Raw genomic sequence first — 23986 nt, 5'->3', positions numbered from 1 at the left:
TAAAGTAACTTTGTCAGTTTTCTTTTTACCTCATGCCTGGGATTGTGAAACCACTTAAATCAGAAGCATTTCTGATAAAAATGTGAGGCTCCACCTAGCTTCTAAGGAGAAGTAATGATTTCCTGAATTGTAATATGATTTGGCTCCAATTATAATACAGCTGGAGACCTCTGAATGGAGATTTTCAACATTCTTTCAGGCTCTACCACCCACAGAAATATACAGAAATCACCTGCCTGACTACCACAGCCTGCTCAGCACAAGAGCAAAGTATAAGCAGAGAGCAGAAGTTCATGTGTCTTCAATATTTATGGAACTTAACATGTAACAGCACCCTTACTCAGGCAGTACATGAAATACAAACTCAAGCCATTTCACTGATTTTAAGATGTGTGCATACACTTAAAAATGAAGGTTGGCCACTGAGATTACTGGTGCAATAACAAGTACACTGGCTATATATATGTACCTCTAAAACCTTCATGTATATATTTATCACCTTTGTAAGGTGATAAATAGTATCAATGAAATTAATTGTAATGCTAGCTCTCACCTTCCTGTAGATGTATTTTTTTTAACAAACTGAATCACATCCTATAAACTTAAAATGTACCTGCATTATACACCTTACCATTGCATCTTCTATAAGCAAACATCTGTATTTGTTCAGCATAGCCTGTGTCCTCTTCAGAAGCTGTGTAGCTACAGATTCAAATTCACTGTCCACTAGAAAGACAAGAGTATACTTTCAAACACTGTTCTTCAGTAACCTGCACAAATTTAAAAAATGTTCCCTTTCTTATTGCTCTAACTTACATGAAGAATTCTCTCAATACATTGATTACAAACTTATTGCCAATTTTTAAAAAGAAAATTACCTTTTCTTAAGTCTTCCTCTGTTGGCAGTGATCCCTGGCACACATGGTATGAAAGGAGTCTCTGAACTGCATCATTTAATGATCTGAACCGACTTTTATCTGGTGTCACAGCATGCACCTGATCCTTCTGTAATTGTTGTAGAATACTACAAGGAAAATTAATGATACATAATTAACACATACTCTAACAGAAGTTTACACATTGACAAAAACTAGAAAGAAATGAAGGTTAGATGAAACATCTGCAACAAAATTATAAAAGAAGAAGGACTTACAAAGCTCCTTTAGTTAACTGTTTAGCAGCAGGCCTTTTCTGTCCAACTAAATGACCATCCACCTAAGTTCAAAACAGAAGACAAATTACAATATATCCCCTCCTTTGCAAAGCCTAAGTTTCAGCATTTATTTCTGCCAATTAAGTGTATCACCAATACTAAGTGTAACCACCACATAAGTATAAACACTTAAAACTATATCCTATTTTCACAGGGCACTGTATCAATGAAATAGGTAAGTCACTTCTCTTATATAAACCAAAGGTCTGAAATGTTGTTTGTAGGCAAATTCCACTGTAGTGCACATACATGCTTCACTAGGAAAAAGGTTGGTTATCAAATTTAGGAGGTGGAAAGAAGAAAAGGTACAACTAAAACTTTTCCGAAGAAATCTGCTCTCAAGAACTGTCTCTGCATTTCCCAGCTGATGTCACCTTGCCTGATTTTGATGGATTAGAGCATCTGTCAGGAAACAGGCTAAGGTTGTGTCCTTAAATTCTCCAAAGCCATGGTGGCTGGGTGGGGGGTGAAAGTGATTCTAGGAATTCTCTTTCAGTGTCGATACTACAGATATACCCATCAGGTAGATCTACATCATCTCCTTTCCTCAGACATTTATGAAGCCAAGGTTTTCAAGGGAACACTGTCCTAAGATGTGAGGCTTTCTGAGGTGGTAAAGGCTTATGTTCCTACTGTATGAGAGGCATTACTGCAATCCAAGTATTCTCCCAAAGAAGCCATTCTGGATCAGAGTCTTTGTTTAATATGAAGTTGTTGGGTTTTTTTAGTCAACTAGTCTTACTAATGAAATTGGTCACAGAGCTAAAGTTACTTATGATTTAAAAAAAAGATTGCATGAAAGCTCTTTTGAACTACAATTTGGTTAGAAGGAATAAAAAAGAATGTGGTACAAAACATCCTTCTCAGCAAAGTAGGAGCAGCGTGAAGCAGGCACACTGTAATGGTACTTGCTGGCCAAAAAGAGTCTAGCTTCAGAGCATGAAAAGTATTCACCACCACAGGAGAATGAACATCTGACCAACAATTACAAAACCAGGCTGAACTCATAATTGAGCACTACTGTGAGTATCTTCTGCTCTACTTGTACATCAGTAAGACAGGGAAAAACATTCATGTCATAACTACACTGACAAATACATTTACAGCAAGGAACAAACATTTTAAATCAGATCCTGCCTTGTTTTCTTCTGTGATTTTGTAGTTTAGTTCCATCCACAATGAAGCCCACACTTTCAAGCCTACATCAAACCCGTCCTTCTTGTCCTCACCTACTCAGCCCATGAATGTAACAATTGTCTCCTCCCTCCAGAAATTCTTGTATTCCCTCTCCAAAAAAGCTGGCCTCCCCTTCCAGCCCCAAACCCTGGACGTAGTGTTAAAATTTTGTACATAGTTACCATATATAGGAGAACTTTTGGTGGTAAAAAAAAAAAGAAAAAAAAAAGGAAGAAGACAATGCAGTGAATAATAAAACAGACAAAGACCAGATGGAATTTTTCTGCTACTTCTCACAAACCATCCCCTGCCAATCAGCTAGAGAATAGCTGAGTTTGTAAGAAGTAATGATAAGAGTAGGTCTAACTTAAGTCCAACTCAATGAAGAATTGCTATGTCATACGAAATTATCTCCAGGGAACAGTACAGTCAAGACTCCACTTACTGAATTAAATATCAAAGCAGCATTCAGAATATCAATTTGCAAAATATTCAACATTTACTATGTCAAGGTAGAATTTGACAAACTTGAGTGACTTCATACACTCTAAAAAAAACCTGCAAGGACTCCTAGATTATCAATATGGAGTTGAAACACCCCTAACTTCACTAAAATTTTAAGGGAAAGGGAAACATATAAATAAAAGTATTCTTTACCTGTATACTCTGTTGAACTGATGATGATCCTATTACTTTTTCTTGGGGCTGTGCTGTTCCTAGAGATTGCTGTATGATTTTTCCTCCAGAGTCCTGTCCTACAAAAAATAATGTTAAAAAGACTGTCATCCTAAGCAAGAACAGAATAATTTCAAGTACCTATCCTGATCATTTTACTTGAGTTTTTAGCTTTCAGGAGAAAGATACACGTCTCATATGCTTCAAAGCATTAGTGCAACTACCCTGTGGGGAAACTGGCTCATAAAAATGAAACAGGACTGATATTTTGTGCTGCAAACTACAAAAATCCTCAGATATAAATCACGTCCTACCATAGTACTGCAATGCAAGAAGAAATTCAAGTACTGTAAGTATAGTGTCTCAACAATTTACTGAAAATCATACAGTACATTTTATCAAGCTTTTCAATACTAATCCTCCCTCAAGCATATAAACCAAATTTTTCTAGAGCTCCTGAAAGTATTTAAACAGCAGGCATCATAATTTTCTTTTCTAGATTTTCTAGATGGGCAGACTTCTTCAAATTGCCTTGCTCGGGAATTCAAACAGCATCTTAACAGCCATGCTACATTACAACCAACACAAATAATAATTTCCCCCTGCCCCAAAAAAACATTCTGATTGTAGAGAATTGCCTCGACAGCTTGCACATAACAGTACACAAGGAAAAAAAAAAAGGCAAGTAGATTATGGGACCTTATTCAAAAGGCTTGCTTATGTACAAAGAGAACATGAAGGTTACTGCATTTTTCTGTTTGCTTTGAATATATTGCGTTTGTTCTTTTAGTAGCATGGTGTATTTTGCCATGAACAATTCTAACTGAAAGTGACACATTCAAAAATAAATCGAGTGATGACAGCCTTCACACAGCCTTGTAATCTCTATTTTTCTTTCCTCTGTATCTGAAGCAGCCATCACAAGAGAGGGTCTAGAAGTTTCGGAGAATTTTTAGCAGATGTCCATATTTTGAAAATTACTTATTTCTATCTTCCTAAGCTTAAAAAAAAATAAGAAAAATGAAAGAAAGTACAATTCTGGGTTTTGTAGAGGGAAGAAGTAATTGCTTATTGTGGAGATTCAACTTTTCACTCTACAAAATGAAGTGCCATGGTTGGGAAAAATAAAAGCACACATTCGATACTGAAAAATTTAGCTTGCTTTCTTTTAAAAATAAAATTCTGATAACCTTTAGGACCCTATCAGCATGAGCCATCAATGCAAGTCTGACACACTGAAGAAGAACCACTTTCTGTTGCTGGAGAAAATTAAGAAAATTATTTTAAAAAGACCTTAGTTGACCTGATAGTGTGTTGCTCAGAAGACTTGTTAGCTGAGGCTGTCTCAAATTATCCTGTGTCTTCAATGCAGAAACTGGTGATGTCTGGTTCATAGCTTTTTTCTGTGCCACATACATTAAAAAAATCAAACAAACAAACAAAACCCAGTCAAATATTTACTGAAAGCTTTAACAAACAGAGGAAAAAAGCAAAAAAGGCAACTAAAATTCAGCTCTACACATCCTTTTTCAAGTTCAAACTCGTAAGTGGTGAAATTTCAGACATCTCAATTCCTCCTAAGTTCAAGAATTTTATAAAGTAAATCAGAGATGAATAGAAATTACACCAACAGTACAAATACACCCCAGTTATATTCTACAAGACCCATGATTTACCACTACAATGGGCCCTCAGAAAGCTCAGCTTTTTCAAGTCTCAAAATGGCAAGATGACTAAATAAGCTGTCTCCACAACAAAAAAAATATACAGTGGAACAAACTGTCCAGTGTTTAGCAACTAAGTGATACACGGTTTATGATACAGTGCAATATTTAAAATGCAAGTACAAATTAAAAAGATTCTGGTAAACTGTAGAATTTTTTCTGTGTAGTTCCCATTTTCAGCTCTGAAATTTCAGCACAAAAACAAAATGAACAGCAATAAGAAATATTATGTTTTTATAACTACTGAAACCCACAGACCCAGCACATATCCTACAAATAGGAAGATATAGACACATGAAGAGAAAGGCAGGCCTCAAATTACTCATCTGCAAACAAAATGTTACGACCTGTGCTAGCAGTTTTGGCAAAAACTAAAAATGTGGTTCTACAACATGTTCGCCCTTATTTTCTAAATACACATTATTTTCTACGACACATTATTTCATTGCCCATTTTGGTCTTGCTTAAAAAAATCCATTAGACCTCTGCAAAAAGAGAAAGATCTAAGGTAATTAGCATAAGTGCATTCCAAGACAGTTATTATCAGTATTTTATAATGACCAAGGAAAAAGAAACAAAAGCAAAAAAAGAGCATAAGTGGAATAGCAGCTTGTTGCTAATTGTGTGACAAGTCACTGAGTTAAATATTGGCAGAGTTTTGGAAGTTTACTTAAGAAAACAGACAAATTTGAGTTGAATATATACCGCAACTGCATCAACTGGACAAAAAAAAGACCAGTTCTCACCTTAAAATTAAATCCAGAAATTTTTAATTATTACTAAGTAGTTCTCTTCTTAGAGAAAATATTTTTTAAATGTTATGCTTTTACAAACTGCTTTAAAAGTATTTCCTTTTAAGGATGCTAAGAAACACCTCTTTGCCTTGTCTTTGCTTCAAATTTGAAAGCTTCCAACTGCTCCAGACACACAGAACTACAGTGGGCAAAATGCCAGTATGGTAAATAACAAAGAGAAACCCAAGAAACCTTTTCATCTCTAATTTGAATAGGTCAAACCTTGAAAAGATATGCATAGTTTTTAGTGAGGTCAAAAGACTTGTAAGTGCTAAGAATGTACCTGAGCCTTTACATCTAGCTCTACGGTAAGATTTTCAGAAGAGCTCATAGTTGTATAATCTTACAATGTCCATTCCTTTAAATGGGGGCAGAAATAGATCACTGCTAAGCAGTTCTGAAAATATTACTATAAATCACCAATAAAATCTTCTGACTTAATGAAAGTCACAGACTTATTCACTCAGTGACAGGCTTTAGAAAATACCCAGTGAAATGATGTCTCTGGGTTACAGTAATTTTCAGCCGTTCCGCAGTATTTGTAACAATACAAACTAGCAAAATTAATGTTCTCTGTATTAACACCAACTATAATATTTCGTTAACCAGATTTTAGCACAGCTTAGAAGCAATTATTTGGCTACATTCTCAGGCAACTTTCATACCTGACCAAAGGCAAACTGTTGTTGTGTTACTCCAATTGATGTGTGACTAAAGGTGCTGACAGATTTGGAAGAGGATGCTGGAAGACGATGCGATGCACTGACTGGAACTTGAGTTCTGTTCTGTGTGAGCTGATCTCCAGTGAAGTTTCCTCCTGATGCAACAGACTGAACTGATGGTCCCAAGCTAGGATGTACTGAACCAGAAGAACTTGCAACAGCAAATCGATTAGAAGCTGACATATTTGACACTGTAGACTGCCCAGGTGACATCGTAGTAAAACTCGATCTACCTTGAGAAACATTAGCTTGACTGGGTGACAAATGCAACACCGTTGGTGATGCCTGCTGCAGTGGCACCTGTCCACCAACAATCTGTGAAGCTCCATGATTTACTATAACTTGGTTTCCAGGAGCTGTGAATGTCTGGCCGGAAACAAGCTGAACAGCTGTGTTCTGATTATTCAGCATCTGTCCTGAATACGACTGGTTGGCTCTTAGCATGTTTGTAGAGTTCCTATTGAGCATTACATGCTCAGCAGACACTTGGCTAGGAACAAGCTGGGAAGGCTGAGTCTGAAGAAGCTGTCCATTTATGGCCTGGACATGATGAACTGAATTAGAATTAACAGACAAACTTGTAGGTATGAGAAACTGGTTTTGAGGTGCATGAGGCTGTCCCATAGGAGAATGGATAACAATACTACCTCCAGCATTGCTAACTGTCTGAGGTGTAACTGATTTTCTTGTATTTTGTTGATTAACGATATTAACAGACATATGAGGACCAACTACTGAACTCTGAGGTGAGTTTGCAGAAGCAAACGGAATCCCTTGCTGTACGTGATGTTGCTGTATTCCCAAGTTATTCACATTGTAAGCAGTCTGCTGACCCATCTGGATAGGCTTTGGTTGGATATTAATGGGAACTTTGTTAGAGTTTGGTGCCAAACCCCTCTGAATGATGATATTATGGACAGGCAATGACGTCTGAAAATTTGTGCTGTTAAATGGAACGGTTACAGGTTGTGCTACTGGACTTGAATTTGAGTTACCAAACAGTGAGTTACCATTTGGAGTTTGTCTATGAACCAAGAGGCCACTACTCATGTTTGCAGGTGTTTGTTGACCATTGCCTTTCAGTATTATTTGAGATCCATCAAGGTTATTAATTGTCATCATGGAAGGTTGATTACTAAATGAACCAATTAGCTGTATCTGCCCAGAACCACTAATCTGGCTGCTATTAGACAAATGCTGGCTGGGAACACTAATTCCGACATGTTGCATAAAGCCATGTTGCACACCGACTGTATTGCTTGCAAAAGATGCTCCAACAGGTTGCTGTACCACTTGAGTAACTCCTATAGGTTGCAACGTCTGACCTGAGTAATTAGAAACATTAGAAGCCTGAGTAAAGGATGCTGATGAAGAAGGATGAAGCTGAGCTTGTGCAAACTGTTGGCTAGAACCTACACTGGCATCCAAATATGCCTCTTCTGCCAAAGTCTGTTCAGTAATGTTAGCCTCCTGCAAGGACTTCTGAAGAATATCAAAAGGCTGATCCTCAGTAAGATCAGGTAAAGGAGAAGATACAAGTTCATCTTCAAGAAACTGAAGGCTACTGGACAGCTGCAGTCCATCACTAGGCCCCTCTCCAAGCTGACCACTTACACCTTTTACAGACGACTTAGGATCAGTGTTCTGAAATGCAAAACAAGAAATAAATCATTTTCAGAAATTCCAAGCTCTACCTTGTTTCCCCATTAAGCTTTTTTTCATGCAAGCAAATTTTCTTTACAAAATTATATTCTTTGCATAGTATCTATATAAGGTGATGTTCATCCCATACAGTGGGCCAGCATAAACATGTGCATCACTTACATCCCACTCATGCCCTCATAACAGACTGCTGGAGACACTACTCTCCTTTCACTTCTCAAATCTCCCACTTCCACAGCACTCAGCTCTGCAGCTGCAGTGTTTCAAGAGGATGTGACATGCTCTTGAAGTACCAATTTCCCTTCCTCAAGCTCAGCACTGTATGGACAAAAGGATAAAAGAAAGGAGGAGTGAAAAGACCTCCACTGTAACTCAATTTGGGGCAAGGTTTCAGTAGCAACAGTAGTAGCAGGGAAAAAGCAGGAGAAACCTGCTCTTTCACAGATTTCCTCTATCAAGTGAGACCCATCTCTAAAATCCTACCAATATTTCTATAGTCACACAGTGCAAACTAGTGACCATTTCGTAAAGTTAAAGAATTACATTAATTCTTTGTTTAGAAAAATTTTAGAAACAAAGCAGTAAGAAAAACAACACTACAGACTTCGTGGTTTATGCTAGCAAAAAGATTACAGAGAACTGTAAGTATTGAAACTACAGCAAATATTAAGCTGCACTTTGAATGAAAAAATCCTTCAAATTTACATCCATAAATGCTGTGGTAAGGAAAATCAGAACCCACTTTACTCTGGCCTACTGTCAATAAGATTTTCCTAAAACAAATTTATGTCCAGAAACTCTAGACAACACAAGTATCAGGTTTCTACAGGTGGAATGGTGAATTTAAATGCACAATAATACTTGCAATAGTTGTAAGTTAGACAGAATACACCTTTATAAATTGCAATATCATATCTCTACTCAAAAACAACATCCAGTTTCTTTTTAGGTCAGGAAAAATGCAAAATGTGGGTGTGAAATTATCAGTCACATTCATACTCTGAGCCTTCACTCCTTGAAAGTCATAGACACTTGTTTTCACCTCATATAAACAGCGTGAAGATGCTGCAAGCCGTAATTATCATATGCAATAATGTCCCCACCGTAACTTCAGTTCCCAAAGCATATTTATTCAGAATTTTACCCCAATCTGTTTCTGAATCAGCCTGTGTTGTTTTATGAAACTTTGGTCATGTTTTAAAATACTAAGAGATTGTTCCTAAAATTCAATAAAATATTTTCAAAATACAATTATAAAATTACAGTAAACTTTTTTACATTTATGTTAACAGAAGGAATTAAACTAATACTGAAATGTCTCAACGTCTGCACCTCATGAACACCTAAAATTACAAATCAGGTTCTCAACTGTACCTAGCTATCATCAGGCAGAGCGACAAAAAACTCAGAAGCCTTTAACTTTTCAGGTATCTTATGTTATAAGCAAGGACTGTGAAACCATCTATTTATATTTTAGATACCCCTTGCTCCTTCACAATGCACTGTAAGAATCCATCTTTGCAACCAAGTTGTTCTTCACTTATATCAGCACAGGGCTCTCACGCAAGGGAGGGAGGGAAGAGAAGATGGCATTGGTATTCATTATGAAGATACAAAAGCATGAGAACAGACCACAAGTGGAACAAGTGCTGGAGAATGAAAATACAGTAAGCCATCCTAGGAACACAAACTAGAAATCCCTGCTCCTCTGATCACCTGCCTTCTAGATTACCTACCCCCCCAATTTCATATAGCAAAAAGATCTTTTGGCTTTCACCAAATACTTTTGTTTCTTCCAACTGCTACTCCCTATAAAATAATCCCACCTTGCCCAGAATTTCCCAATCACTCTCAAAATTACTCCAAAAACTCACTTTCTGAAAATACATCAGAAATACAGCCCCCAAATCCTGCCTACCTCCTCATGCTTATCAGAAGAATCTCTACAAAGAACAACTAGGAAGCCTAGGCTATGACAAATGCCTGTCATATTTTTTCTCCATAACCTCATTTTTCTCAGGATGAGTCCTCAAAACCCACCTCTGCCATGTTGCATACAGGAAGCTGCTGTCTGATAATGGCTAGCCTGGCACCAAGTTGAAACCACTGTTCCCGATTAGCTGAAAATTGGGCACACCCTATTACTGCTGGTACCCCACTCCCCCACAACTATCTCAACCAGCTTATCTGTAGAAAGAACTGTCCCTCAATGTATGTTTCTTCTACAATATTTAATAATTATATTGAAAGGGGAAGGACAGGCAAACACTTCACATCACACTACTGTGGCTACAGAAAAATCACTAGTTCTCTACACATAGATAAACAGTTTTCAGGATTTATTTATGCCAATTATTTAAGGTCCCTACACATCTACAAGTACATCCACATATCTGTTAGGAACATGGGACAAAGAGACAGAGTCAAGATATCAGTACCAGAGGAAGAGGAATTACCAAGGAAACCCTACTCTATGTATTCAAATAACTGAATCGTGGGATGAATGTTTTTTTAAAAAACACACCAATGAAATCAAAGAAATGCGGGTCAAAAGGGATCTCTGGAAGTCATCTAGTCCATCCTTCTACTCAAAGCAGGACTACTGCCAGCACTAGAGCAGATCAGCCTTGGCTTTATCTCCAAGGATGGGGATTCCACAACCTCATTGGGTAAAACTTGGTCCAGGGCTGCAATACACTGCTAGTGAAAAAAGAACACTGAAGACTACTTGCAACACCTAATGAATTTAAAGTGACTTCCCTAACACTGACGTTACAGGAAGGAAACATCCCAAGTTAGCTATTCAGACTAAAGAACAAAAAACCCCGATTCATTATTTTTAAAAAATTGCTAGTTTAGATTCTACTTAGAAATAAGAAACAAAACTATCCTAACAAACACAGGAGATGTATGAATGACTAACTTTTAAGGTCTACATTTGAGCACTACTACATCTACAATCACTGAAATTACAAGTGCAGTTTACTGGAGAGACTTATAGCAGAGAATATTTTCACTGCTCAGCAAGCCGTTTTACATACTTACAAAACACAGCCCAACAGTGCAGTATCTTTTGATTAATTCCCCACTGAAGACCCAATGAAGTATTTAAAATACTAACAGCATGAGGTGGTTCTCTGTTAGCATTCAGAATTCACATATGAAAAAGGTCAAAACCCACATCTACTTCATTCAGTTTTATAAAAGCCAAGTAAAGCCATAACGAAAGCATGCAATCTCAATACAAATATAATTTATCTCCCGACCACTTACATTGGAGTTGGCGAAAATTGAATTTGAGTTGGCTACAGAATATTCTGCATTAGTCAAGTCTTCATTGCTCTGGTAAAAGACAAAAATCATGTTTAGAAATAATACACTTAATGAAACTTATGTATGTCTAATATACAGGAATGCTACTTACAGATTTACTACTAGGTCCATGTAGAAAATAATTCAGCGCCTGTGGGTCCCTTAAGGGGGACAAAAAAAAAAAAAAAATGTTACCGCTTTTAGGAAGCTCTTTCTACTAATGAGACTAATTTAACTAAGCCAGATACTGTATTCATATAGATCAGGCTTACAGTAAAAACACATTTCTTTCACTGACTCCAATGCCAAGCTGAAAGTTTATACCATCTGAGGATCTGTGTTTCTCTATCAGCACAATTTTCAGATGTTGATCATATTTGCTGTCATTATACCAAGGCATTTCAAGCAATAAACTATGTTCATCAAAAAATTTTAGCTGCCTTCTACTTTACTTCCCTTTATGAGGGAATGAGTCTTACTCATATTCTCTTAAAACACACAGTATTTTATGACAGCACATAGTACAAAACCAAAGGAAAATACCACCACCAAGTAACACAAGAACTAAAACAGTTACCACCTCTTCTACAGAGATGAACTATAATGCCTGTTTAGCTAGTGTCTAAGCCATTAGGGTATTTACAAACCTGAATCTGTAACGTATTTTCTGCCACCCTTAATGTAAGTTAACAAAAATTTATGCTTGCCAGAGTAACAGTCCCTTCACTTGGAGAAAAAAGCAGCACCTCTTCCAAGTGAAATCAACCATAGAAATAACTGATTAAATATTATTAAATACAATTTCAGAGTATTTCATTAACTTAGCACTACCACTGAATAAGACTCAGATTAAAAACGTGGTCTGATAGAGTAAGTGTTGGAAATTCAAACAAATCAAAAATACATTAATGTAGCTGCACATATAGACCAAGTAAAAAACATTAAAAGGTTGTGTTACCTGGGATTATTTTAATACAACAATTATACAGCATTTCCCAACATGTCCACTAGCATGAAAAGTAAAATGACATGGAGTTTTTTGATTTTAAAACATTTTTATTGATTAACAAGTAATAATAAAACATTTCTGAGAAGCAGGAGATTCTCATGTAAAAAAATATTAATTCAAACATCTCTCCTTCTCTCTTGATCATCCTAGAAAATAAAGAAGGAACAAGTTAAAGATCTTTCAGGTTTACAAGTACGCTTCTAAAATACACCTCTATTCCTCTTTTTTTCATTTAAAAAACAAACTGCATTCATGTGTTTACAAAATATGTGTTAAACAGACAGTACGTGGCAGGGACTTTATGGTACAATAATACAACATAGAAGTGGTTACATATATTTTCCAACAAAAGTGTCATTTTCGTAGTAGATTACACTACATTTCAAGAATCGAAGAGAATAGAACTCATGATCTTATACAGGGCTCTATTGTGCTTATGAGTTTTAACAACAAAATAACCAGGCTGTTTAATACTAATTACACTCACTGGCTTTAAATCATTAAAAATGCAATTTAAAATGAAGAACACTTCATCACCTTAAATATTGTCTTTAGTAAGGAAGGAATTTTAGAAGGCACTTACCAAAAATCAAAGATCAGATGGAAAAAAAAATGCTGTTTTCCATTCCTCTAGATGCTTAAGACAGTAATTGCTGCCAGCAGCAGGAAGAACACTGTAATTTTTCACACAAACACTCATCTGTATAGAGAGCACTTCATTTTCTGGACCACCTGTGAACTTGTACCAGTATCCTCCATGATTCATGCTCATGACAGAGCACTTAATTTTCCCATGCAGTCAATTATCATCTTTATGTTCCAAGCAGGATGTGTTTTCATATGGCTACAATCTGCAATCTTGCACAGTATACTTCACAGAATGTAACTGTGACCCAGTACTGGCAATGCTTTTGCTAGAGCATCCACAGAGTAACCCCAAAATTACAGCAGCCACTGTGGTGATATTTTATTTTTTCTGAAGTTAAAGGTCTCACTGGTTTCGCTGGAAGATTTAAGTGAGTGAGAAAAGCCTATTTTTTACTACATTTAAGACAGTAAAAAATTCTTTTATCAAGAGGAGGTGATCTTTTAGTAGCTGCTACTAGGCTGATGTCATACTAAAAAGTTACAATATATGAAATGTTAAATTTTCTTATGTTTTAAATGCATTATAGTCTATTATCTGTTCTTGAATACTGACATAAATGTTAGCCAAAGGAAGGTAACTTGTCACATACACAAGCCATGAAAATCTTTCTCAGGCTTCAGCTATACTAATTATTTTTTGAGATTCCCATATGGAATTATAAACCTTCAAATAAATCTGTTATGGAAATAATGAGGGGGAAGAAAAAAAAACAGAACAAAACAAAAAAACCAGGACCATTTAAAAACCCCAATTTTATTAAAATCAAGTATCTTTGAGCAAGATGCTAATAAATTCTTGTTTGTTGTGAATACTTAACAGTACTGGGTAGAAGTTCTATTTTTCTAACATTTTTATGCAACTGCATGTTATTAGTAGAAATTACATATTTATAATTAAGAAAATAATAATTTTACTTTTACCTTTAAAATACAAGCATAGTGTGAACAAAGTATCTAGTTCCACTACTCAAAAACCTGAGATCTTTTTTTTTTTTAATCCAATAAAATAGTTCTTTGCAATGAAGTTTGTAACAACATTCCTAGTAACGTGCTTCAGCAGTGACCTGACATTACCATTAGCTGAGAAGACAATCCAACCTCTATGCACATTCATTCTTTAGCCTCTCTTGAGGAGAATGCCAGCAAGTGGACTGTCAGCTAGTATACACTGGGATTGAAGGCTTTGTGATAACACACATCTCCACATGGAGGAAGTGAAGCATAGCTACTCATTTCATTTGCAAGTCACCTAGGCTGAACGGGGAGCTTTTGCTAGGACTTAAGAAAAAAAGGAGAGTTTATCATCTCTGGAGGAAAGGGCGGGCAACTTGGGAGGAGTACAAGGATCTTGTTAGATCATACAGAGAGAAAATTAGAAAGGCGAAAGCTCAGCTAGAACTAAATCTGGCCACTATCGTAAGGGACAACAAAAAAATGTTTTTACAAATATGTTAACAGTAAAAAGAATCCCAAGGAGAATATCTTTCCTTTAATGGATACAGAAGGGAACGTAGAAACCAGTGATGAGGAAAAGGCCGAGGTACTTAATGCCTTCTTTGCCTCAGTCTTTAGTAGTGAGTCCAGTCATCCTCAGGGTACTCTACCCCATGAGCTGGAAGGTAAGGATGAAGAGCATAACATACCCCCCTTAATCCAGGAGGAATTAGTTAGGGACCTGCTATGCCATCTGGACACTCACAAATCTATGGGACCTGATGGGATCCATCCAAGAGTACTGAGGGAACTGGCAGAGGTCCTTGCCAAGCCACTCTCTATCATCTATCAGCATTCCTGGTCAACAGGGGAGGTCCCAGAGGACTGGAGGCTTGCCAATGTGACTCCCATTTATAAGAAGGGTCGGAGGGAGGATCCGGGGAACTACAGGCCTGTCAGCCTGACCTCGGTACCAGGGAAGATTATGGAACGGTTTGTCTTGAAAGCACTCACATGGCAACTCCAGGATAAGAGGGGGATCAGGCCCAGTCAGCATGGGTTTACGAAAGGCAGGTCCTGCTTGACCAACCTGATCTCCTTCTATGACCAGGTGACCAGCCTAGTGGATGAGGGAAAGGCTGTCGATGTTATTTTCCTAGACTTCAGCAAGGCATTTGACACTGTCTCTCATGGCATACTCCTTGAGAAGCTGGCGTCTCGTGGCCTGGATAACTGCACTATTCACTGGGTGAAAAACTGGCTGGATGGCTGAGCCCAGAGGGTAGTGGTGAATGGGGTGAAATCCAGTTGGCGGCGGGTCACGAGTGGTGCTCCCCAGGGCTCGGTGTTGGGCCCTGTTCTGTTTAATATCTTTATCAATGATGTGGATGAGGGGATTGAGTGCACCCTCAGCAAGTTCGCAGACGACACCAAGTTGGGAGGCAGGGTCGATCTGCTTGAGGGTAGGGAGGCTCTACAGAGAGATCTGGACAAGGCTGGATCAATGGGCTGAGGCCAATCGTATGAAGTTCAACAAGGCCAAGTGCCAGGTCCTGCACTTCGGTCACGGCAACCCCATGCAGCGCTACAGGCTTGGGGAAGAGTGGCTGGAAAGCTGCCCGGCAGAGAAAGACCTGGTGGTGCTGGTTGACAGCCGGCTGAATATGAGCCAGCAGTGTGCCCAGGTGGCCAAGAAGGCCAATCGCATCCTAGCCTGTATCAGGAACAGTGTGGCCAGCAGGAACAGGGAGGTGGTTGTTCCCCTGTACTCGGCACTGGTGAGGCCGCACCTTGAGCACTGTGTTTAGTTTTGGGCCCCTCACTACAGGAAAGACATTGAGCTGCTAGAGCGTGTCCAGAGGAGAGTAACCAAGTTGGTGAGGGGCCTTGAGCACAAGTCTTATGAGGAGCGGCTGAGGGATCTGGGGCTGTTCAGTCTAGAGAAGAGGAGGCTGAGGCGAGATCTTATCGCTCTCTACAACTACCTGAAAGGGGGTTGTAGTGAGGTGGGTGTTGGTCTCTTCTGTCAGGTGGCTGGAGATAGGACAAGAGGAAATGGCCTCAAGTTGAGGCAAGGGAGATTTAGGTTAGATATTAGGAAAAATTTTTTTACTGAGAGGGTTGTCAAACATTGGAATGGGCTGCCCACAGAAGTGGTTGAGTCACCATCCCTGGAGATATTCAAAAAGTGAGTGGACAGGGTACTCCAGGGCATGGTTTAGAGGGCATGGTTAATGGTTGGACTCGATGATCTTGAAGGTCTTTTCCAACCTAAATGATTCTATGATTCTATGATTCAAAAGCGAGTAGTCTTGAGACAATATTGAGATAGAATCACCTTCCAGAAGATGATTTTGCAAAATTATTTTTTCCAAACTTTTCTGAAAAAATTGCTTAAGGAAAACTTACCCAATAAGATCAAGGAGACAGGATTCATCATCATCATCATCCATGACAACTAGAATAAAAAGGGAGAGGATGGATATCTGGTATGTATCAGACAAAAGATTGCTTTCACCAATAAAACCAATTTAGAATATCTCAATATTTTTTGTTAAACAATTTATTAATTTGACAGATGTCTACTACTATTGGCAAAGTTCTTAAATAAACCTGCATCTTCTACAGAGGTCCATTGATTTATCTCAAAATCAAATTCAGTCACATGTAATGGTATACAAAATCCCATGCAACATTTTACTGTTTAGGGGTTTTTTTAGAATTTTAAATTGGACAAAGACAAATTATTAACCAAACTAACTGAACAGAACTTCTATGACTTAAAAAAAGTAGTAAAAAAATCAACAGTGAATGCAGTATCAAGACTCCAATTAAAATGCTTCTATAGGAATTTGCTCCCAGCTAATCCCAGTGAGGGAATAACCAAACACCACAGAACCTACAAAGACCATTACAAATTAGTGGCTATAATACTGGCTAGCCAAAAAGGTAAACAAATTTAGGTCAGTATCATGACAGTGCTGTTATAGGCTAGAACCAAAACTACAGCCAAGACATTACGAAGCATTAAAAAGAACACTTATTTTCTAGCAGACCTTTCTTAGGTATTGCTAGTGCCAATACGGCCACTTCCAGTTTCTCCTCGACAATACTCAGAGGTGTACTTGAACAAACTTGTGGTTAACAGTAGAGTTCTGACAATCCTTTTAACAACAGGTAGGGAATTCATTTGCATTAGCCAAACTGAATGTAAACATCCATTCACTGGGTGCAGAGCATTTTTAGCCTCACAATATCATTACCACCAACTCTCTTATGCACTGCCTACTTGGTCGGGTGCTGCCTGTACCAAACACATCCTATCACTCTTTCCTCCGTCCGCTGTTCCTTCGAAGCTTCGAAGCTTCTGTTTGCATATCCTGGTTCTCCTGTTCACCCTAATTCTCAGAATGTCATCTGAGACCGTACCTTCTCCCTTTTTCCTGTCAGTAACTCTCAGGACTATTTAATCCTTCTCTCTGTAAAGATCCCATCTAATCCACCAGTTCAAATATCAACTGATGCTAGCGTTCCCTAAACCTCTTGGTACTCTGGCTTCCATTTAGTTATCCAATCTAATCTTCACAGTGTCTTCTAATCACATCAAACTGATCACTGTGCATTCCATGCTTGGTTTTTTCTCAACTTCCCTTAAAAAGTCTGCTATCATATTTATCGCTCGAATTTATTAATATAGTTTTGGCTTTAATTCATTTTGTACTCTGTCTTACTTCTTGCCAAATAGAAACTTACTCTCCCGGACCAGATCCACACAAATCGTTCTTCAGGCTCTCCCTTATACAGCCCTTTAGCTGAACATGCAGTTGGCTTTATTAGAAAAAATAATGATGTTTTTCCTCATTTCATAAACATGGTACTAGAAAAGTCTACCCAACATACTGTAAACTCCTACCAGTTTACAACAAACACTAAAACCCCAAGAAAAAGCTACATTTTTGTTAAACGCCAAGAATCACAACCAGTCTCCTCCAGAAGTGCATCTTCCTAATAACAAGCTTTAACAACATTCTTGTCATCACTAGCAGAATACACATGAAATATTATGTCACCTTTTTTTTAAATGCTGGTTTACCAAAGAGCTAATCTGTATAAAACTATGACCAAGTTTTTATACAGCTGATCAATGTACCATCACAGAGCCATGAACCCACCTATGACACACAGCTCTTGCTACACTGAAAAGTTGTTCTGATCAGCATTCACAACCTAAGGGGCTACATTCTCCTGCACCTTGAAAACTGCAAATAAAGCACAGCCAGATCGCTACCATCTCAATATCCCCACAAATGATGGCTAGATAATACTACACAAACATGATGCCACATGGTAGTGCCTTTGTGACATACCACAGGACCAGCAGACAATTTAAACAGCACACACAGGGGTGGGTATGTGTGCTCAATATTTTTGCCTGTCTTCACTGGCAAGTGCTCCAGCCACACCACCCAAGTCACAGAAGGCAAAGGCAGGGACTGGGAGAATGAAGAACCACCCACCACAGGAGAAGATCAGGTTCGAGACCATCTAAGGAACCTGAAGGTGCACAAGTCTATGGGACCTGATGAGATGCATCCGCGGGTCCTGAGGGAACTGGTGGATGAAGTGGTTAAGCCACTATCCATCATATTTGAGAAGTCACGGCAGTCAGAGAAGTTTCTACTGACTGGAAAAGGGGAAACATAGGCCCCATTTTTAAAAAGGGAAAAAAGGAAGACCCAGGGAACTACAGGCCAGTCAGTCTCACCTCTGTGCCCAGCAAGATCATGGAGCAGATCCTCCTGGAAACTATGCTAAGGCACATGGAAAACAAGGAGCTGACTGGTGACAGCCAACACGGCTTCACTAAGGGCAAATCGGGCCTGACAAATTTGGTGGCCTTCTACAACGGGCTTAAAGCATTGGTGGATAAGGGAAGAGCAACTGTCGTCATCTCCCTGGACTTGTCCAAAGCATTTGACACTGTCCCACACAACATCCTTGCCTCTAAATTGGAGAGACATGGATTTGATGGATGAACCACTCAGTGGATAAGGAATTAGCTGGATGGTCGCGCTCAAAGAGTTGCGATCAACAGCTCGATGTCCAAGTGGAGAGCAGTGATGAGTGGCATTCCTCAGGGGTCAGTATCGGGACTGGCGCTGTTCAACATCTTTGTCAGTGACACGGACAGTGGGATCGACTGCACCCTCAGCAAGTTTGCCGACGACACCAAGCTGTGTGGTGCAGTCAACACGCTGGAGGGAAGGGATGTCATCCAGAGGGACCTTGACAGGCTTGAGAGGTGGGCCTGTGCAAACATCATGAAGTTCAACAAGGCCAAGTCCTGCACATGGGTTGGGGCAATCCCAAGCACAAATACAGGCTAGGCGATGAGTGGATTGAGAGCAGCCCTGCAGAGAAGGACTTGGGGGTGTTGGTTGACAAGAAGCTCAACATGACCCAGCAATGTGTGCTTGCAGCCCAGAAAGCCAACTGTATCCTGGGCTGCACCAAAAGAAGCATGACCAGCAGGTCTAGGGAGGTGATTCTCTCCCTCTACTCCACTCTCGTGAGACCCCACCTGGAGCACTGCGTTCAGCTCTGGGGCCACCAACATAAGAAGGACATGGACCTGTTGGATCGAGTCCAGAGGAGGGCCACAAAGATGATCAGAGGGCTGGAGCACCTCTCTTATGAAGACAGGCTGAGAGAGTTGGGGTTGTTCAGCCTGGAGAAGAGAAGGCTCCAGTGAGACCTTACAGCAGCCTTCCAGTACCTAAAGGGGACCTACAAGAAAGCCGGAGAGGGACTTTTTACAAGGGCGTGTAGTGATAGGAGAAGGACTAATGGCTTTAAACTGAAAGAGGGTAGATTTAGATTAGATGTAAGGAAGAAGTTCTTCACTGTGAGGGTGGTGAGGCACTGGAACAGGTTGCCCAGAGAGGCTGTGGATGCCCCATCCCTGGAATTGTTCAAGGCCAGGTCGGATGGGGCTTTGAGCAACCTGGTCTAATGGAATGTCTCCCTGCCCATGGCAGGGGATTTGGAACCAGATGATCTTTAAGGCCCCTTCCAATCCAAACTATTCTATGATTCTATGAGGTCTGTGAAAGAACAATCAAGATCATAACCAAGCCACAAACCTACCTATTTAGACTAAATTCTGCTCCTATTTCGCCACACATACCCAAGATCTACATAACCACATAACTGCAGGTTTAAATCTTTTTAACTGATGCAGATTTGCAATGAGGATTAGTGTCCTGTTAACTTCAGGACAGCAACAGAGGAGATGCACAATCAGACCAAGTCCTTGCACACCCAAAAGCAACTACCCATTCAGTCTACTTAGAACAGAGGGCAACTTTAGCAACACATCACCTTGACAGAGATGATCATTTAAAAGTGTGTCAATATAAGCAAGTCTATCCTGTGAAATTTTCCTAACACGCTTTTTACAGCACAAATAGTAGATGAGTTTGCTGCTTTTCTTGCCAACTATCTTTTCAGATTTTCTATACACAAGTTATACAAATTCTGTCCTCACCATTTGTTAACATACAGTGGGCCAACCAATGACTGATGTATGAAATGGGCAAAAACTGTATTAAGTCAAGACAGTTTGAAAATAAAACTCGACACAATGAGTGGAATTAGAGGATTAGAGTTACATAGCCTAGACCAGTGGTCTCTGAAGTGGGGTGCGTGCAAGAAAATCCACTGGGGTGCAGGAAGAAAATACTAGAACTTCAGTACTACCTGCACATAATTTGTAAATACATACACATATATTAGGGGTGCATGCTCAAAAAACTTTTACCAATAGGGGTGTGTGATCAAAAACATCTGGAGACCACTGGCCTAGACTCTTAAAGATTGACTCAATTCTGTATTTGGATCAGTTGACAGAGGCTTCAGCCCATGGGCAAGGGGTGTGGATGGAGGCTCCAGGTGAGGCTCATCTGGGCAACTGGGGCACACCAGTGCACCCAGGGCTCTGACAAGAGCCCACACTAGAGAAAACTGGGGGAAAATACACATTAGAAAGATTCACACAAGCTGCTGGAGAGCTGTTACAATGCAGCCTAATAAATATCTAGTTATCATCAATACTGTTCTACAGTGCCTTTTTAAAAAAAAAATTAAAAACACAAAAAAACCTGTTTATCGTAAGTAGGCCAAACTCAGCCCTCCTGGTGCATCCAACTAATTTACAAGGGCAGTCCTTACTAATTAGTCACAACCCAGCACAGATACTCCCTGTAACTTACTATTAGCGAAGCCTCTACTGTTTTATTTCACGCTGCTGCTACGGCACTGGTGAACCTAGCATATACTTCAACTTGGGTCACATGTACTTGTGGAAGCAGCACTGCCTATCCCTTTTGGGAAATAACCAGAGTGCCCTTTATTGCATGCTCCCACACAGAATATAAGAAAAGCTGAAAGTAATAAAACTGACAAGGAAATCCCAGTTATGCAGGCCAGTCCTCTGGGGGACTGTTACTACTTGGCCTTAAAGCATCTGCCTCCCTTTCAACACTCACCTACTACAGAGCAAAGACCAACAAAAGAGGAAGACAGCAGTCCTGCGCCCCTCTCATCCACTTTCCCGAGTCAGCTCAAGGCTTTGAACAGTCGCCTGGAACAGAAAATTCATCTGACAAAATACATTGGTCTGTTTCAACTTGGATTAGCTTCTTGATTTGGTTCTGGCCTGCCACAGGGCTACAAGAGTGCTAGCGCCAGCACAAGAGAGGGAATATGAGGGAGCTGAGTAGGTGAGTACAGGGGAAGGCAGCAGTGCTTCAGCCAGCTTAAAGCAATTGTCAGACTGTAGCCACACACGTACAGTTAATCCAGCCACCACTCTCACGTTAGCTGCAGTGCAGGCAGGTTGATGGAAGTGATTATTCCCCTCTACTCAGCACTTGTGAACTCCCACCTGAAACTGTGTCTGGTTTTGCCACGCACACCCCTCCCCTGCCTCCTTTAAAAGAAATACAGAAAAACTTTAAAGTCCAGCAGAATGCCAATAAAAGCCTGCATGCACATGACACTAAGAAAGTCTGAGGGAACTACATTTCTTCAGCCTGGACAACAGAATGCTAACCGAGGCACTACCCGCAGCCTGCCACTAGCTAAAAGGAGTACCAAGAAAAGCACAGCCAGCCTCTTCTTATCAATGAGCAGCAAGACATGAGGCAACAGCCAAAACATGGAACACAAAGTCCCAACCAGATATAAGGAAAAAAGCAGTTCACAAATAAGAATGCTCAAGCAAGAGGGTGGAATCACCCTCTTTCGAAATTTTCAAAACTCAAATGGCCCTGACTGACCTGTCCTAACTTTGAAGCTAGTTCTGCCTACAGCAGGGGGCAGGGCCAGATAACCTCCAGTGGTCCTTACCACCCTAAATTTTTAATCACCATGCTACACAATCCACAGTATCATGCAACACATGCAGGGTCTACAAGCTGCAGAGTCACTAAAACTCGATTTGTCCAGAAACAGCCCAACCATTCATACATGCTTCATATACTGCACATGGGTTTTGTAACTTAAAAAAATGGGAGTATTCAAAACCACTGTAAATACTGGATTTAAAATTCACTTAAATTATATTCAAGCTTGGGTTGTGGTTTAACCCAGCAGGCAGCTAAACACCACAGAGCCGTTTGCTCACTCCCCCCCCCCCAGTAGGATGGGGGAGAGAATAGGAAAAAAGGTAAAACGTGTGGGTTGAGATAAAGATAGTTTAATAGGACAGAAAAGGAAGGGAAAATAATGATAAAAGAATATACAAAACAAGTGATGCACAATGCAATTGCTCACCACCCACTGACCAATGCTCAGCCAGTTCCAGAGCAGTGGGCCACCATCCCTTGGCCAACTCCCCCCAGTTTTATTGTTCAGCATGACGGCACATGGTATGGAATACCCCTTTGGCCAGGTTGGGTCAGCTGTCCTGGCTGTGTCCCCTCCCAACTTCTTGTGCCCCTCCAGCTTCCTCGCTGGCAGGACAGTATGAGAAGCTGAAAAGTCCCTGACTTAGTGTAAGCACTGCTCAGCAACAACTAAAACGTGTGTTACCAACATTATTCTGATCCTATACCCAAAGCACAGCCCTGTACCAGCTACTAGGAGGAAAATCAACTCTATCCCAGCCAAAACTAGGACACTTGTCACAAAAGAATTACTTTCCTTTCTCAGTCATTTATAATTTCATACAACCTTAATACATAGCTTCAGATACAAAGCAGTAAAATATTATTTTCACGTTCTGTAAGAAGCCTAAGATAGTGTCTAGTTTAGAAAAGCAACATTTAGAGCAGTAATTCCCCAAAGTGCGATACGATCAACATCAAAACTTGGTAAGCCAGAAGTAAATAAATTTATCTGCAAAACTGTTCTAAAAATCTCCAGACTCATAAATTCTGAGAGTGAACACTGACCTTTGGAAATCAATGCTTTAAAGCAAGGAAATGACTGCTCTAGTTAGAGCTTCATAGCGGGAGATAATCAAACTTGCATACAGTAACATACGTCGGACCTGAAGCAACTACTGTTTGAGTTACGAGATATGCACACTAATCCTCACAAGTTCAATAAGACTTGGTACACATCCAGTCAGCAGGAACTCTAACGACACCCCTGTCATGCTTTATAACAGCTCTGAGCTATCAAATCTTCTGTACTGTTCTGTTGCTCTACAACATTCTCCAGAATCTTAATCTACAATCCCAACATTAATAGTAACTTCACTATGGAATATCTGAAGAAATACATTATCACTATAACAATAATCGTAACAACAAAAATAGAAGAAATCAAAGTTACTGTAATAGCCACTGTAGTAAATGGTATTGTAGCTGAGTGTGCTACATCAAATTTATGACATTTTTATCCCTCATATCCTTTTTGAATACAGATGTAAGATAACTTTATTAGCCCAATACAAGCATCCATTCCTTGTTAAATTACATCAAAGGATCACAGCAGCATTAAGTGATTCCACACTGACTGCAGAGGCAAAACGCCCAGAGTTGAAGTCCTTCCCTCACACAAATTTCCACCACGACTTCCATTAATTTTCACAGTACTAATATTTCGCTCAG

The 23986-nt window shown here is 39.6% G+C and overlaps 1 protein-coding gene across 8 annotated transcripts in view; it reads right to left on the bottom strand.

Moving 5' to 3' along the window:
• The window catches only part of BICRAL (BICRA like chromatin remodeling complex associated protein), a 102433-nt gene that overhangs the window by 60258 nt on the left and 18189 nt on the right, over positions 1-23986 (bottom strand). For 7 of the 8 annotated variants that reach the window (XR_008237954.1, XR_008237955.1, XR_008237956.1 and 4 more), the window contains exons 2-10: positions 16278-16326; positions 11391-11439; positions 11240-11308; positions 6248-7948; positions 4368-4467; positions 3047-3144; positions 1154-1215; positions 879-1024; positions 632-726 (exon numbers count right to left, since the gene is read on the bottom strand). Coding sequence is in view for 5 of the 8 variants with exons in the window: in XM_052806090.1 (XP_052662050.1) it covers positions 632-726; positions 879-1024; positions 1154-1215; positions 3047-3144; positions 4368-4467; positions 6248-7948; positions 11240-11308; positions 11391-11439; positions 16278-16321 (2364 nt within the window). In the remaining 3 variants the exon portion in view is untranslated. Of the gene's footprint in view, positions 1-631; positions 727-878; positions 1025-1153; positions 1216-3046; positions 3145-4367; positions 4468-6247; positions 7949-11239; positions 11309-11390; positions 11440-16277; positions 16327-16924; positions 18934-23986 lie in introns of those variants that run through there. The other variant, XM_052806091.1, reaches the window with a different exon arrangement.

The sequence above is a fragment of the Harpia harpyja genome, chromosome 13 (genome assembly GCF_026419915.1).
Source record: "Harpia harpyja isolate bHarHar1 chromosome 13, bHarHar1 primary haplotype, whole genome shotgun sequence".
Lineage (NCBI taxonomy): Eukaryota > Metazoa > Chordata > Aves > Accipitriformes > Accipitridae > Harpia > Harpia harpyja.
The sequence above is the reverse complement of the archived record's forward strand: the minus strand, read 5'-3'. Positions and strand labels throughout refer to the sequence as shown.